This window comes from Cervus canadensis, chromosome 22 (assembly GCF_019320065.1).
Source record: "Cervus canadensis isolate Bull #8, Minnesota chromosome 22, ASM1932006v1, whole genome shotgun sequence".
NCBI lineage: Eukaryota > Metazoa > Chordata > Mammalia > Artiodactyla > Cervidae > Cervus > Cervus canadensis.
In genome coordinates this window covers 42,884,132-42,900,472 of record NC_057407.1, presented here as the reverse complement: position 1 = coordinate 42,900,472, position 16,341 = coordinate 42,884,132, and the positions used below count along the sequence as shown (strand labels likewise).

The window sequence follows — 16,341 nt, the reverse complement described above, 5'->3', positions numbered from 1 at the left end:
AAAATTTCAGTTTCTCCATAATCAGCTATAATGGTAGATTATTTTACTCACAGATTAAGAACAAAAAAATCTGTTGGCTTGGCTGTGATCCTGGGGAACTGTTAGTTCATGGTGATATGATTTGTTTCAGTCCTTTTAGAAAGCAGTTTGACAATATATGTCACCTATAAAATCCTTTGGTTAGTAATCCCTCTTCTAAAGGAATAATTCAGCAGCAGAAAAAACTATTTGCATGAAAAGAATCAAGAATTATTTTAAGAAAATAAACTGGAAACAAGGTTCTTTTGCTAAAGCAATGATTAATAAACAGGGGCTGGTTTAGTAAATTATAATATTATAGATATTATATAATATATAATATTGTATTTAAATTATGTATATTATAATATTTAGAGTACCATGCCAGAAGGAGGTGACGTTTTATGTACTTAACATTGAAACATCTACCATCTTAAGAGTGCTGCTTCGTCTCACAGAAAAGTTGAAAGAAATAGAAAAATATAAAAATCAAAAGAAGAGGGCCTTAAAACCACCTGTGATTACATCACTCAGAGATAACCTCTCCTAACATGTTGGTGTCTAGTGCTAAGTTGCCTCAGTCATGTCCAACTCTTTATGATCCCATGGACTGTAGCCCACCAGGCTCCTCTGTCCATGGGATTCTCCAGGCAAGAATACAGGAGTGGATTGTCGTCCCCTCCTCCAGGGCATCTTCCTGACCCAGGGATTGAACCTGCATCTTTTATGTCTCCTGCATTGCCAGGAGGGTTCTTTACCACTAGTGCTACCTAGGAAGCACAGTTGGTGTCTAGACTGCCAGTCTTTTTCTTGAGAGTCTTTTGTTCATACTATTGTTCTTGGTGCTTAAAACAAACAAAACAAAAAACTTTGCATTGTAATGACCCTTCTTAAAAAAAACCTGGTGATAATTGTGAAAATATGCATCCCCTAAATTAAAAAGTTCAAGTCATAATTGTCAGTATGGTTGGAGGTTTTCCCTTAAAGTAAGTATCTTAAATTCTTCAGTATAAAGTGATTCTCTCTCTGGAGATGAGCTAGGGGTAATTTTTTTAAATCATTTTCTGAATTTTTAAAGTTTTTATAATGATATTAACTGTATAATCAGGGGAAATCAATAAACATTACATAAAAGTGTTTGTAATTGATCATTATAGGGATAAATTGCTTATTTACAGTCCAACTCCTTCCATCCTGTTGAGGAATAGAGCAGACCCTGTGCTGTAGTGGCTGCTGCCTGGACGCTGGTTACCTGTGGTCTTAGTGGCATTCAGGCAAACCTCTGCTCTACTAACAGTGTTTTCTGATTTCCCAGTAGATACTACTCATCATGTCCCTGGGAGGAAACTCAGGAAGAAGCTTTTGAAACTTAAAGATTAGATGGGGCTTGACTTCTGCTGGGCAGCCCCCAGCCATAGGAATTCTGCTGAGCAGAGACGATGACTGCAGAGTTGAGAGAGGCTGTGGCCCTGGCCCACTGGGGCCCAGTGACAGTGAAAAAAGAGGAAGAGGAGGAAGGCTTTTCGGGCCAGGCATCCAGCCAACAAGTGCACTCTGAAAACATCAAAGTCTGGGCTCCTGGGGAGGCACCTCAGACATGCCTCCCTGTGTCAGAACAGGAGGAAAAGGTAAGCAGTGGCGAGGGAGGAGGGAGGGAGGATGGTCCTAAAGATTGCACATGATTTCAGGAGGGACCCTGTCCCTCCGCTTCCACACCTAGAGTCTTGTTTGCTGGTGAGGGCTCTGGCCTTTAGTCTTTTGCAATTTAATTGAAACATACTGTTCTATTGATGTTGACATTCAGTACTTTCTATAAACCAGTGCTTCTCAAACTGTGCTATAGTTTGCAATTACTTGGGGAGCTTTTTATAAAATTATGATACCTATGTCATATCTCATGTAAGTTAGAATCTCTGGGGAGGTGGGCCCCAGATCTCTGTATTTAAAAAAACAAACAAACAAACAAACAAAAAAACACTCTTTCGGTGAGTCCAGGCATGATTTGATAACTCTTACTTGTACTTCTCAAACTAATATGCCTAAGAATCACCAGGGGTTGGGGTCAGGGGATATAGGGTCTTGTCAAAATGCAGATTCTGATTCTGGAGATCTGGGGTATTGGTCAGAGACTGCAGTTTTCACACGCTCCCAGTGATGGTGATTCTGCTTGTCCACAGACCATGATTTGAGTCGTGAGGCTGTATGTTTTCAAACCTACACCTCACCATGACTAGCCCTATCAGGGCAGAGGTACCCCAAAGCCTCTCTGTAATTATATGACCAGAACCTTGTTTCTTTGATCTTTAGGCCTTAGAAAGATCTACTATGAAAAATCTCCCCATGTGCTTTCTTGTCTTGTCATGCACTCACTGACAAGTTAGGTTTGGGCTGTGAGATGAAATCAAAGTGATAGGGGAAGAGGTAGCAGGCTTGCTTCTCTGCCTAACTCACCTTGGGGAATAGGGAAGACTCTCTGGCTTCCTTTTCCCTTTTTTTTTTAATAGTTGGTGTTTTTCTTTCTTTCTTTCTTTTTTATGGCCTCCAAGAATAGGTGCTTATGTTCTCATCCTCAAAGTTAGGATCATACCACCTTCCACCGACAGTCTCCTTATAAACCCACCTGTGCCTGCTTGTTTCTAGGGGCAGAATGTGTTCTGGGACATGGCTGTAGTCCTGAAACCAACACAAGAGGTACCTGCTGCTTCAACCCCAGGCAGCTCTTCATTACCAGAGACTCTGGCCAAGAGCGAGCTACTGGACACTCATGGGAACACGGCATGTCTAGGTGAGGTCAATTCTCTGATTCAGAATCTGACTATTGAGGTTTCTCAAAATCTTTTCAGAGGCTGCTGGTCTGGTCTCCTAGCCTGAGCAACAGAGAGTACTGAGGTGTTGAAGGTGTCAGGGAGAGCTGGGCAGAGGAATACTGAAAGATGCCTATGCATTTGTCACAGGAAATGGCTTGTTTTGCACACAGTTTCAAGACATCAGGCAAACACAGGTAAACTCCAACTTTAGCTTTTTTTAAAAAAATAATTTTACCTATTTATTTATTTTTGGCTGTGCTGGGTCTTCATTGCTACAAAGACAGTGGCTTCTCTGTTGCAGATCACAGACTCTAGGGAGCGTGGGCTTCAATAGTTGTGGTTCCTGGGCTCTAGAGCTGACTCAGTAGTTATGGCACACAGGCTTAGTTGGTCCTCAGCAAATGGGATCTTCCCGGATCAGGGGATCAAACATGTGTCTCCTACTTGGCCGGCAGATTCTTTACCACTGAGCCACCAGGGAAGTTCTTCAAATTTAACTTTTGATCACATTTATTGTTCAGCAAGTTTCACATCAATGCACACGTGTAGACACATGTCCTCTCCCTATGCTTTGTGTTTGTTGTAGCTTGGTGAGCCTACAAGAGAAGCTAAGATAAGAAGGGTCACCTTTTGTGGCGATTTTTTGAGGTGTTCTGTTTTCATAGGTCTTTGTGGACTTTCTAGAGAATTTTGAGCACTTGTGTCAGCCATGATGATGCCCAAAGTCAGTCATGATGGCTGACTTACCACCTGGTTCTCTAGGCTGGGACTCAGGATATGCCTGGCTAGCAGTGGTGGAAGCTTGTGAAGTAGGGACATGTAACTGGGTCAAGTGTGTGGTCACCATAAGTCCTGTGTTGTGGAAGTAGTCCCTGCATGCCTGCCAAGGCCCCTCTGGCACTGATATGCCATGAGTCTTCCTGGCCAGGGCTGTGCCTGAATATTCTGAACCCCCTCTCCTCCCTAGCCAGTTCCTCAAGCATTTGCAAACCAAGTCCCTTTCTTAAACCAGTGTTGTAGGGAAGGTTAGGATGGCCACCTTTCATATTCCTGCATTCTCTTTAATTCCCCACACTTGCAGTAACTTCTGTTTCCCATCTTTTGCTTTCTGTTCCAGTCCTTCTGGCACATTCCCCTGTATATCACTTCTTTTCTGTCTCCCTGCTTTATCAGATGTTCATGGTCTGAACTCCCAACAGCTGCACCCTTCCACTAGGAATGGCCACTGTTTTCTAGTTTTCTTTTTTTGGTTGTGCTAGATCTTTGTTGTAGCAAGTGGGCTGTGGGCTTTCACTAGTCGTGGTGCACCAGCTTCTCATTGTGGTGCAGGGGCTTTTCTTGTTGCAGAGCATGGGCTTAGTGGTTGCCTCGAGGGCTTCTCTAGTTGCAGCATTTGGGCTCTCTAGTTGTGGTGTGCAGTCTTCATTGCCCTGTGGCATGTGGGATCTTAGTTCCCCAACCAGGGGTTGAACTTGTGTCTTGTGCATTGGAAGACTGTTTCTTAACCACTGGACCACCAGGGAAGACTAGACCACTATTTTCTTTCCCTGCTTTTCCCAGCCAGTACTCACCTTTCTGTCAGCCATTTCTGTCATTACAGGTAATGGCTAGAACACTGACCTCTAGCAGTTGAGAGGGGAACCCCAGTGTAGTTGCTCCCCTATCTCTGAGAACTCTTTGACCTTGAGCAAGTCCATTCTTTTTCTGAACCTCCATTTTCTGTTCTGGCAGCTGGGGTCTGTTCATTCAGTAAATACAAGATTTGTTGAGGACCTGCTTCCTGTGTGCCCAGCTCACAAAAAGCAGTGAGTGAGAACAGCCCTGCACTTTTTTAGCTCCCATACAAGTAAAGGGAGATACTTTCGTCTTGATAATAAAATCGTAAAGTATACATGAAAGTACTTTGGAAATTTTGATGTTAATGTCTGAGAGTTTTATTTACAGTTTGGTGTTTATTCATTAATATTGAATTTATTAAGGTTTATACATTAAAATTAAAAAAAAAATTTTTTTTAATTTTTTAGCCATACCACACAGCATGTGGGATGTTAGTTCCCTGACCAGGGATCAAACACTCACCCCCTGCATTGGAAGTGCAGAGTCTTAACCCCTGGACTGCCAGGGAAGTACTTAAAGTTTATATATTTAAAACAAGCTTTTAAGCTTTTCAGTATAACTTGTTTTTATTTCCTTTGTACATCTGGAAAAGTTCAGAAGATGGGGCTTCTGTGGTGGCCCACTGGTAAAGAATCCACTTGCCAATGCAGGAGACACAGGTTCGATCTCTGATCCGGAAAGATCTCAGATGCCATGGAGCAGCTAAGGCCACATGCACCGTAACTATTGAGCCTGTGCTCTAGATCCTGGGAGCTGCAGCTACTGAGCCTGTGCCCCCTAGAGCCCATGCTCCGAAACAAGACAAGCCATGCCACTGAGAAACCTGAGCATCACAACTAGAGAAAAGCCCAAACAGGAACAAAGACCTAGCACAGCCAAAAATAAATAAACAAAAATATTTTTTTTTTTAAAGAAAAAAAGGTGGGGGGAGGGGCGGAATTCTCTGGTGGTCCAGTGGTTAGAACTCCCCACTTCCACTGCTGAAGGCCCAGGTTTGATCACTGGTCAAGGAACTAAGATCCCAAAAGCCATGTGATGTGGCCAAAAAACAAAAAACCAGGAAAGGAAGAGTGAAGAGGCAGTAGGGGAAAGAGGTAACAAGGAGAGAGTAAGATAAGAAAGAAGAAAAGAAGACGTAAGAGCAGTTTTAAGCTACAGGGAGAAAAATGGAATAGAGTTAAAAAAAAAAATGAGAACAGTAGAAATAGATAACCAAAAAAAGATTAGCTTTTCAGGGTTTTCTGTTGTTGTCAAAGTCAGGGCTTTGTTGTATCCAGGGCTCAGCCATTCTCTTTCTCTGACATTGCCCTTCCTGAGTGACTATGCTGGAGTTTCATTACCATGGTTGCATTACCATGGTCTTAGCCAGAAACAAAACTGGACTGTCCTCCTTGCCCAGTATTGCTCTGTGCCTTAAAAATCCCCATGCCACCCACTCCCTTCTTGGTTGGAGAGTTACCCTGGTCTGTGCCAGTAGGATGTCTGGATGCTTGATTCCCCTGTGCAGTTGCTCATGACCTGCAGCTCACAGCTGAACTCAACATACTTCCCCATCTTTATGAATTGACCATCCTATTCTTTTTCTAGGTCATAAAAATCTGAAACTTCCATTTTCTGTTTTTGTTTGTTTGATTCAGGTGTTGAAACCAAAAGTCCACAGTTATTGGTTCCAAAAACTGAAATATGTGATGAAGCAGAAAAACCCTTCATCGTTTCAGGAAGAATCCAGAAAGTTGACCCTCAAGGACCCAAGTTAGGAGAAGCCTGTGAAAATAGGAACATGTTAAAGAGGCAAAGAATAAAGAGGGAGCAGAAAGATTTTGGACAGGTGACGAGGAAGGCCTGTCACCTCCCTGAAAATCTCAAAGAAGAGGAAGACCAGAAGTGTCCCAAATCTGAGGAGCGATACACCCTCAGTTCTGGCTCTGTTAAAAATCAGAAAAGCCAGCCTGGGCAGAAACCTTTTACGTGCGGCGTGTGTGGGAAAGGCTTCAGCCAGAGTGCAAACCTCGTGGTGCATCAGCGAATCCACACTGGGGAGAAACCCTTCGAATGTCACCAGTGCGGGAAGGCTTTCATTCAGAGTGCAAACCTTGTTGTGCATCAGCGAATCCACACTGGGCAGAAGCCCTATGTTTGTTCAAAGTGTGGGAAAGCCTTCACCCAGAGTTCAAACCTGACTGTACATCAAAAAATCCACTCCTTAGAGAAAACCTTTAAGTGCAACGAATGTGAGAAAGCCTTCAGTTACAGCTCACAGCTTGCCCGGCATCAGAAGGTCCACATCACAGAAAAATGCTATGAATGTAACGAGTGTGGGAAAACGTTTACTCGGAGCTCCAACCTCATCGTTCACCAGAGAATCCACACCGGGGAGAAGCCGTTCGCCTGTAATGACTGTGGCAAAGCCTTCACCCAGAGCGCCAATCTTATCGTGCATCAGCGAAGCCATACTGGGGAGAAGCCATATGAGTGCAAAGAGTGTGGAAAAGCCTTTAGTTGTTTTTCACACCTCATCGTGCACCAGAGAATTCACACTGCAGAGAAACCTTATGACTGCAGCGAGTGTGGGAAGGCCTTCAGTCAGCTCTCTTGCCTTATCGTGCACCAGAGGATTCACAGCGGGGACCTTCCATACGTGTGCAATGAGTGTGGGAAGGCCTTCACGTGCAGCTCGTACCTGCTTATTCATCAGAGGATCCATAACGGGGAGAAGCCATACACATGCAATGAGTGTGGCAAGTCCTTCCGGCAGAGGTCGAGCCTCACGGTGCACCAGAGAACCCACACGGGGGAGAAGCCCTACGAGTGCGCCAAGTGTGGTGCGGCCTTCATCTCCAACTCACACCTCATGCGCCACCACAGAACCCACCTCGTGGAGAGCACATAGAGGACAAGGGAGACCTCCAGGTGCCGATCGAAACCTCCCGCTCCCCAAGTCAGATAGACACCTCTTGGCTGTTTCCTCCTCGGCAAAAATGAACCCTGCTCTGTCCTACAATGTTATGGGTTTGGTCTTTGCTGGTGGTCCAGTGGTTAAGACTCAGCTTCCAATTCAGGGAGCATGGGTTTGATCCCTGGTCAGGGAAGTTCCATATGCTCTGTGGCAAAAAAAAGAAAAAAAGCAACAGTTTTCAGGAGTGCAGCACAAAACACAAGGCACATTTCAGAGGCTAGTTTCAAGAAAATGAAAGCAAAGGCCTCAAGGCAAGGATTTTGTTTTTAACGGTACTCCAAGTGATCATATTGTCTGAAGTGGGATGTGGCCTTCTTAGAAATGGGTCATGCAGAGCTCCCTGATAAAGATCCTTCTGGGGAAAAGGATTTTTCACTTAATTTTGTTTTGGAAAACTCTTAATTTTCCTGGGCAACCTGCAGGTTATTGGTGTGTCTGACTGATGGAATTCGAGAGCTTTGAACCTTGTGTTCTAGTATTTTGGGTTTAAACAGTGACTCATGAAGGAAACCACTTGGGGTAGCAATTCACCAACAATTCTCACCTATGAACATGATAAGTTTTCCATTCCCTGTGTAATTTTTTTTTGAAAATTAAAAAAAAAAAACCCCAACTGTCTGCCACTCCTTAAATGGATGGAAGTAGGAACTGGTTGTTTCCCTCATGGTCTGCACCTCATGACAGTTGGATTGGTAAAGCTCTGGGGACTGCTAATGAGTCTCTTCTGATCATTTCCCAGCCTGCATGGACAGCCACTTGAGGATGGATGGAGACTGCACAGCAGAGCCACTGACACTGCTGGGCAGTGTTCCTTTGAAAAGATCAACAAATCTTCTAATAACAGCCCTGGTTACCACTGCATTCCATTTGAGTGAGACACTGCTAACAGACCCCTTCCCAGATACAGGAGTCACGGAATAAAGCTGGAGGCATGCCCACTTTGCTCTCATTCCGCCCAGGGCAGCCAGAGGGCTCAGCTTGGGCATCATTGTCACTTTCCAAATGATCTGGTCATTAGAAGAAATAATGGAGCCCAAATGAACAGAGAGGGAGGGGGCAGAGTGGGATTCCTAAGGTCTTAATTTGTTTTTTTTGGAAATTGAGAAGTATTGGCATATGAAAACTTTTAGGAGGAGGAAGAAACTGGCTAAGGTAAGATAACTTTGTTACCATTTGAGCCTTTATTCCTGGAAAAACAGTTTCTACAACTATGCAATAGGTAGAGTCATGTAATAATATTGCCTTGTATTTATATAGAACCTGATTCCTTGTGTACCTTCTTGTGTAGAGTCATAATACCTGGCACTTATGTCATGTTTTCACAGAGATCATTACCTTAATCCCTGTTAAACTGAAAGAGCTGTTTGTCCCTTTTATCTGAGAGAGGTCATTTAACCAAGACTAAGTAACAAGCCTGTGTTCAGACCCAAGACCTAAATCCAGGTTTCCTTTGTTCTGCCATGTTCATTCCATGTCTTACACATGTAACCCCACCCGAATCTGTGGGAGAGTCTGAGAAAGGGGTAGATAGTCTCATTTTTAGGTGAAGAAGCAGAGCTGACAGATTTGGGGGTGTGCCTTAGAGTGACCAGCAAACAGCAAATTTAAGATAGGGTTTGAGTCTCTTCTCTTGATTTCTGGGTCTATCTCCATCCTACTCTCAGCATGCAAGTATTTATTGTAAATGCTATACCTGGCGAAAGCACTTAGGGGCAGCTCTTGTGCGTAAGTCCTTGCATTTATTGTCTCATTTCTACAGGACTCAATATTAGTTACATAGCGTTTTGTAGTTTACAGAGTACTTTGCCATACAAAAGGCATACACAAAAAGCTTACTAACTTCTTAACTTGTTTTCCCCTTTAACCACAGTCTTTCATCAAAGCATGCTTGACTTCTCTTCCCAGTTTCGCTCTGAATCATATAGACACAAAAAATCAATACAAGTCACAAGTAAGAACCAAAAGTGCTCATGCCCTCATAGACCCTGATGGTGACTCTTTCTGTTCCCAGTCTGGAAGGGGAAAGACCCAAAAATACCACATGTCTCTGCTGAGATTAGGAACAAGTTAGGTATCTTCCTCCCCGAGTGATCAGGAGGCTCAGAGAGGGCGAGCAGGTCTGAAGATTCAGGGTAAATCGGTGACACTAATACACTAAGAGGCCAAAAGTGTGCTTTCCTGAAAGATAGCCAAGATTTGTGACCATTAAGATGGTTAAACAGAGCCTCACGTTGTGTTGTTTTTTTTTTTTCTCACGTTGTGTTTTTATCCTTGTAACTAACTGAACACTAAGTCATGGCTGATTGTGATCTCCTCTATTCGTAGGGAGTTCAGAAGAGCTATCCAGATGATTATCATGTAAAGCTAGGTTTGGGAATCACTGACCCAGTGTTTTACAACATTGGTTTTTTAACCTCATCTACATGTTAGAATTATCTGAGACACTTGAAAATTTTTCTGTTTTAGGCCTCAGTATTTTTTAAAACTTTGGAAGGGAGTGAACCACTGCTGACAAGTAAAACCTGCAGGTCACAGATGTGTGTGATCAGAGGTGGAGGGGACCTCTCGTATAAGGCAGTGTTCTGCTTCAGCAGGAAAGGACACTGAGTGCATCGGCTTCTCTGCTTCTAACGACCCTTGGCTGCTGAGACTCTGTGACCTGACTCCTCTATTTGTGTTTCACGTGAATATACCAAACATTTTATTTATATGAGCAAAACAAGTTCTATATAAGATGCTTTTCTGTTCCCCCATTCTACAAAATGACTTTTTACATTTTTGTTTGTATTTCATCTCCAGATCTGGGTTTCCACAAATCACACTCAGGTTCAGGACCCCGATCCTACACTAATCATATGAGCCTAATAGGTTGCTAAACAGATCAGATCCTTCCCCACCTCATAACAACTTTCCCTCCCAATTCAATTCCAACCCTCAAAATAAATTACCAGCTACTTTTTCCAGTAGGGTTTCTGGTAGGAGAGAAGTGACTACACTTTATAATCAAACGTGGCTTATGTTTTCCTTTTCCTTGGGGTCATCGCCCTTCTTTTTTTTTTTTTTCCAAGCAAACTTAGATCCCCCAGCAGGAATCGAATCCTCCCTTCAGTGGAGGCTCACAGTCTTAACCACTGCACCACCAGGGAGGTCCCTTCTTCTCCCTTCTTCCTAGGCTGGTCTTGCCAGAAGTAGATGGGAACTCTGAAGCCTCATTTTCTTAAGTTGCTGAGAACTATCTCTTTCAGCTCTCAGACAGAGAGCTAGGCCTAATGATGAGCATTAAGGGTTGAATGCAGAAGTCTGTTTTTACCCTTAAGTGAGACCGACAGATGTATGTTACGTGGAGCAAAGGGATGCAAAAGTGAAATCATGTATGGGTGCTTTGGGGGCCTGGGGGAGAGATTCCTCATCAGCATACTGGCACATAAGCTCACACCCCCGCCTCTCAAACACAGTTAGCTGTGAATCCTCCAGGCTCAAGAAGCTAGTCCTTCCACCATGCTGTGGGTCCTCTCTCTCCTCTAGGTGGCTGTCCTCCCACTTCTGTCACTTCCCCACCTGTGTGCCTAACCTTTCTGGGGTCACGGTCCCTTTGAGAATCTGGTGGAGGTTGTGGATCCTCTTTAGGAGAAACTCAGATTGCACGCTCAGTCTTGTGTTCATTTATGGAGGCATAGAAACTCCCTGAGGCTAATCCGAGGATCCTTTGGGGTCTCAAATCACACCTGGGGATGTACTATGAAATCACCCACACCTGCAACAGAATGGTAACTTTATTTTTTGACTGTGTGTGACTTACAGGGTCTTAGTTCCCTGACCAGGGAGTGAACATCAGCCCCTGCAGTGAAAGTGCTGAATCCTAACCACTGTGCTGCCAGAGAATTCCCAGTGACATTTTTCTAAGTCAACATCAGACCACAGAATCTCTAGGGGTGTTGCCCAGACACATAATCTTTTCAATCTTGCTGCTCCTGGATTTCCGCCCACCCCCCTCAGCAAATGGTGTCATCATCCAGCACCCAGACCAGAAACCCAGGAGCCATTTCTGGCTTCCAGTGTATCGGGCATTGATGACAAAAATAGTTATTATGCACTCTCTTTGTGGCAGACATGGTGCTAGGTCCTGGGGTGCCAAACAAAGCAAGGCCTGCATTTCCCCTCTTTCATGTCTCTCACTGGAAAGCTGGATCCCTTAACATGATTTATATACCAAGCTCTTCATCATCTCTTTCCAGTCTACTGGTTGCGTTTCTCATGCACCTTTACTGCGGCCTGGAGGCAACTTGCTCTCGTGGTGCCTGTGATCTCTCGCCACCACACCCCACAGCCCCTTTCTGCTTTGCCTAATATTTGGTTTCTTTTAATATTTGGCTCAGGCCCATCTCTGGGAAACCTCTGACCTCCCCATGGCCAAGAAGTATATATATACAAGTATAGAAGAGCATGATACTTGTATCCAGAGTTTTACTTTGGGCTTTAAAGTGAAAAACATCTGGATTCAAAATTGTGTATATAGTGCAGTTCTAGTAAAATGTTGTTACATACACTGTATACTCTTTAAAATATATAGATAAAATACATGAAGGAAATATTAAAAAAAAGTTATAAATGTTTAAGTGACTTTTTTGGAGCCATACAAATGGTAAATTGCAGAGCTTGGGTTCACACCCAGGTCCTAGGGATAATGGAATTATAGGTGATTAAAATTTTTTTAAGTAATTTTCATATTTTTTATAAGGAACAAAAATTTTATAATCAGGAAAAATATTTATTATAATCACAAACTTAGTTTTATTGTATTAATTATAAACAGTATCTCTAATTCTCCATTTGGTAGAATGTGGGATGTAGAATTTTAGTAGAATGTGGGATGCTCCGTCTCCTCCCCTTGTCCACCTTTCTGCCTTTGAAAGTGTCAAGTCTGACAATTCTTAAATTCTGTTCTGTAACCATAGTCTTTTATGCTTTGTTTATTGATTTGTTCTGAAAGTTGAAATAAACAGCATGAATGTTATTATGACTGTATACATGTTCACTGTAGATGTAAGTAATTTATTGTGATTCTGTTTCCTTTTTGCAGCAGCATTTTGTTTTTATTGAAGTTTCTAGTTGTCTTTCTTTTCCCCCTGTACTGGTTGCTTTTAACACATCCTCAGTTATTTCTAAATTCTCCATCCAATTAGACGCTCTTTGAGTCCCCCTTTCTCCTGTATATATCCCTTCCAGAGACCTCCAGCCTCCTGCTTTAGTCTGTCCATGATGTATGTTTGTTTGTTTGTTTTTAATTAAAAATTTTTTTTGGCCACACTACACAGCCTGTGGGATCTTAGCTCCCCGATCAGGGATCAAACCCATCTTCCATGCAGTGGAAATGCAGAGTCTTAACCACTGGACCACCAGGGAAGGCCCAGTCCTTGGTATTATTTATGCCTACTGTCCAGTTGTTAAACTGGTACATAGCATCCTAAATTCCACATCTACCTTTTGTTTCCTCTCTTGTTTCACTGCAGAGCATCAAGTCACTTACCAAAAAGAGTATGTGGAAGGCAAAATTGTTGGGTGCCTATGTATGTAAAACAACTTTTTCTGCCCTCACACTTGTTTGGTAGTTTGACTGGCTGTGGAATTCTAGGTTGAAAAGTTACCCCCAGAGCTTGAGGCATTGCTTCACTGACGTATAGCGTCTGACATTGCTAATTAGATGCCTCATTGCAGTCTGATTCTTATTTCTTTGACAATAAATAGAAATCACATTTTTGTGATCTCTTTCCCCATCCCTTTCAAGCTCTTAAAGTCCCCTGTTTATCCTTGATATACTCAATTCCCTAATGGACTCAGTGAAATTTTTCAATCTAGCAATTCAAGTACTTCTAGGAAATTTTCTTGTTATTTATCTGACAGTTTCCCCATTCTATACTTTTTTTTTTCTGTTTTCACTGTTTTTGCAATTCCTGTCAATCAAATGTAACTTCTGGATTGATCCTCAACTACTTACTATATTACTTTCATTTCCTTGTCTTATACCATTTTCTGGGAGAGCACCTTGATTATTTTTCAACCTTTCTAGTGAGTATTTTGGCAGTAATTAATTTCTAAGAGCCTTGTCTTGTTCTCAGTTTGTTCCTTTTGTGTAGCGTACTATTCTCATTTTACAGATGCCTCTTAAATCTGAGTATTCTAATTAGAAGGATTTTCCTTAAAGTCTCTTCTGTCACTGAATTGCCTCACCACCTTCATTCCCCTGCTCTGGGTCCTTTTTTCTTTTTGTTTATCTTGTTGACTCTCTTTGGAGGATTTCCTCAAATACGTTGTGATTCTTACACCCTCAGATATAAACATGCATATATTTGTGTGGTGTGGAGGCAGGTACTGGGCTTGACTCAGCAAAAGGCTTCCCTCCAGAGTGGTCGGTAGTGAACAAGTTGTTTCCCTGAAGACTCTAAATGCCAGGATGCAGAGATCTTTTGGCAAAAAAATCATCTCATGTTTTTGTCTGGGGTTTGGATGATGTAAGTGACTCTCTAGAGTGAGAGAGAAGGGGATCAAGTGTTACTACAGGTTTTCAGTTGATGCTTTTTTTTATTAAATTAAAAAAATTTTTTGGTGGCGCTGCACCACATGCATGGATCTTAGTTCCCCAACCAGGTAGTGAACCCACCCCCTTGCAGTGGATGCTCGGATTCTGAGCCACTGGACCACCAGAGAAGACCCCTGATGCACTTACTGTTAGCCCTGTTCCATCTTACCCTTCATTGCACCAGGGATTTCCAAGTCCCAAGTCATCTGGAGTTGGGCAAGTAGACAGCTGCCTCCTTTCACTGCATTGCCCTCAACAAGTATTTCAAGCTATCACTCCCTCCATCTAATTTTATTGTGGATGAAACCACATTTCATCCATTTTCTATCCTCTAGAAAATTGTTTCCCTGTCCCATCATTGTTGTTCATATATTTTAAACCATTTTAACTCATTATTGTTTTATTGGAAGCTAAATGATTTAAAAAAGAATGTTGATAATCCTTTAATACGGTAGTACCACTTTTAGAAAACTAATTATTTTGACAATGGTTTATATGCTTGTCAGTGTTCATATTTTACAAAAAATGAAAACAATCCAAGTGACTAACAATAGTAGAATGATTATATGTGGTGGAATGTTCTGCAACCACTAAATATCATAATTTAAGGAATCTTCAGTGATACGATAAAATATTCACAATAATATTAAATGAAACAAGCAAAGTATAAAATTCAGTGGGTGTATAGACACTTCACTTTTCTTAAATGTATTAATATATGCCTAGGAAAGACTGGAAGGAAATAAATACCTGAAGTATTAACAGTGGTTAAATTTTCCTGCATTGTCTACATTTTCTACAGTGAGCCTAAATTACTCTCATGATCAGAAGGGGAAAATTAAGATAAAGATCATGGCTTGTTTGGAGTGGTAAGATGTTCTTGTGGGGTGTGGAATGGGTAGTGGGGAGCAGCAGAATAAGAGTCAGGGGAAATACAGTGGTCAGTTACCAAGGCCCTAATGCCAGGTGAAGGGATTCAGCTGGAGAATATATGTAACCCCAGTGTTTGTGACATGCAGTTATAGCTGTGGAGAGTGGAGGCTGGGCTGGTGAGGGGAGAAAGGACTCAAGACCATACAGACCACTTCTGTCAGAGTCTAGGAGAGACCCTGGATTCTGACCCAGGCAGCAGCAAGGGCCAGAGGAGAAGAAACAGATGGAATGAGCGGGCCTTCGGGGCACGGAGGATCGGTCCAGTCCCCCACGCTGTGACACATGATCTCTGACCAATGGGGCCTAGCCCAGACCGGAGACGTCCTGGTTTCTTTGCGCCTCTCTGGGGCTGCCCTGTGTCAGCCTGCGTGTGAGGAGGCAACCCAAGTCCTAGCGGACTATTTGGCTACCCAGGGCCTCATGCTGGGCCAATAGCAAGGTTATAACTGCTCTGTTAGCTGGAGGGGGTTCCTGTGGGCTAGGCAGTCTGCTAAATGCCAAATGTTTTTTATCTCATTTAGACTTCACCTGAGGAGGGAAGTTCTCTTATTACCTACATTCTCTTTATTCTTTTTTCTTGAAATAAGTTTTTATTGGAGCATGGTTGCTTTATACTGTTGTGTTAGTTTCTACTGTACAGCAAAACGAATCAGGTATAGGTATACATATGCCCCCACTTTTTTGGATTACTAATTTTTTTACATTTTCATAGTCAGTAGTCATAGTCAGGATTAAGATAACTGAGGCTAAAGACCATTATCCCCTCACCCAAGCTGTCTTCTCACTGTGCCCCCAAGAACCCCTCTCCTCATCTAAAAGTACTTTGTTTAATAGGAGCAACAATGCTTGCCTGTGGTAAGAAGTTCGGTGGTACAAGAGCAGACAGCAAAGAAGTTGTGTCCCTCCCAGCCGAGTGTACCCCAATATGTGCATCACAGATAACTTGTCAATTTCTTGGGGATCCTCCCAGACATGCATTTATAGTCTTATATATCCACACACACACACGCACACACACGAGCTTAGGATACTTTTTTTTTTAACTCAGTGTGTCTTGGAGATGATTTGTTTGCCTATAAGATCTATCTCATTCTTTTTCACTGCTGTGTGATATTCTTCTGTGTGGACGTACCATGATTCATGGAGCAAGTGCCCTACAGGTGGTCGTGTAGGTTCTTTTCTATCTTTTGCTTTTACAAACAATGCCATGATGAATATCCAGCATACTGTCCTTTATCAATTTATCCTGCAAAGAAAGTTGTATGCATACAATTTTGTCTGCAGGATAAGTTGATAAAGGGTATGTGCATTTGATATTTAGATAGAAATTGCAAAAGCAGTTCCCAGTGTGTGTGAAAATGCCCACTTCCCTGAATCCTCTATAATACTATTGTTTGTCTTTTCTGCTCTGATAAATAAAAAATGCTCTCATA

At 42.5% G+C, this 16,341-nt stretch overlaps 2 protein-coding genes across 2 annotated transcripts in view; both read left to right on the top strand.

Annotated features, from left to right (window-relative positions):
• LOC122424239 (zinc finger protein 197) overlaps positions 1–1,468 on the top strand; it is a 39,166-nt gene extending 37,698 nt beyond the window's left edge. Inside the window, exon 7 of the mRNA XM_043441793.1 lies at positions 1,334–1,468. The gene's annotated coding sequence lies outside the window, so the exon portion shown is untranslated. The remainder of the gene's footprint in view (positions 1–1,333) is intronic.
• ZNF35 (zinc finger protein 35) lies at positions 1,424–16,341 on the top strand. The gene is made up of 3 exons (XM_043441802.1): positions 1,424–1,646; positions 2,659–2,803; positions 6,080–16,341. Exons 1-3 carry the CDS (start codon positions 1,458–1,460, stop codon positions 7,330–7,332), a joined length of 1,587 nt encoding a protein of 528 aa, XP_043297737.1. The 5' UTR covers positions 1,424–1,457; the 3' UTR covers positions 7,333–16,341.

Excerpts from the sequence above, each read along its gene's own strand:
- ZNF35 (XM_043441802.1), top strand. The coding sequence starts at position 1,458 with ATGACTGCAGAGTTGAGAGAGGCTGTGGCCCTGGCCCACTGGGGCCCA. Across the intron at positions 1,647-2,658 it reads TGTCAGAACAGGAGGAAAAG|GGGCAGAATGTGTTCTGGGA; the intron begins GTAAGCAGTGGC and ends GCTTGTTTCTAG. Across the intron at positions 2,804-6,079 it reads TGGGAACACGGCATGTCTAG|GTGTTGAAACCAAAAGTCCA; the intron begins GTGAGGTCAATT and ends TGTTTGATTCAG.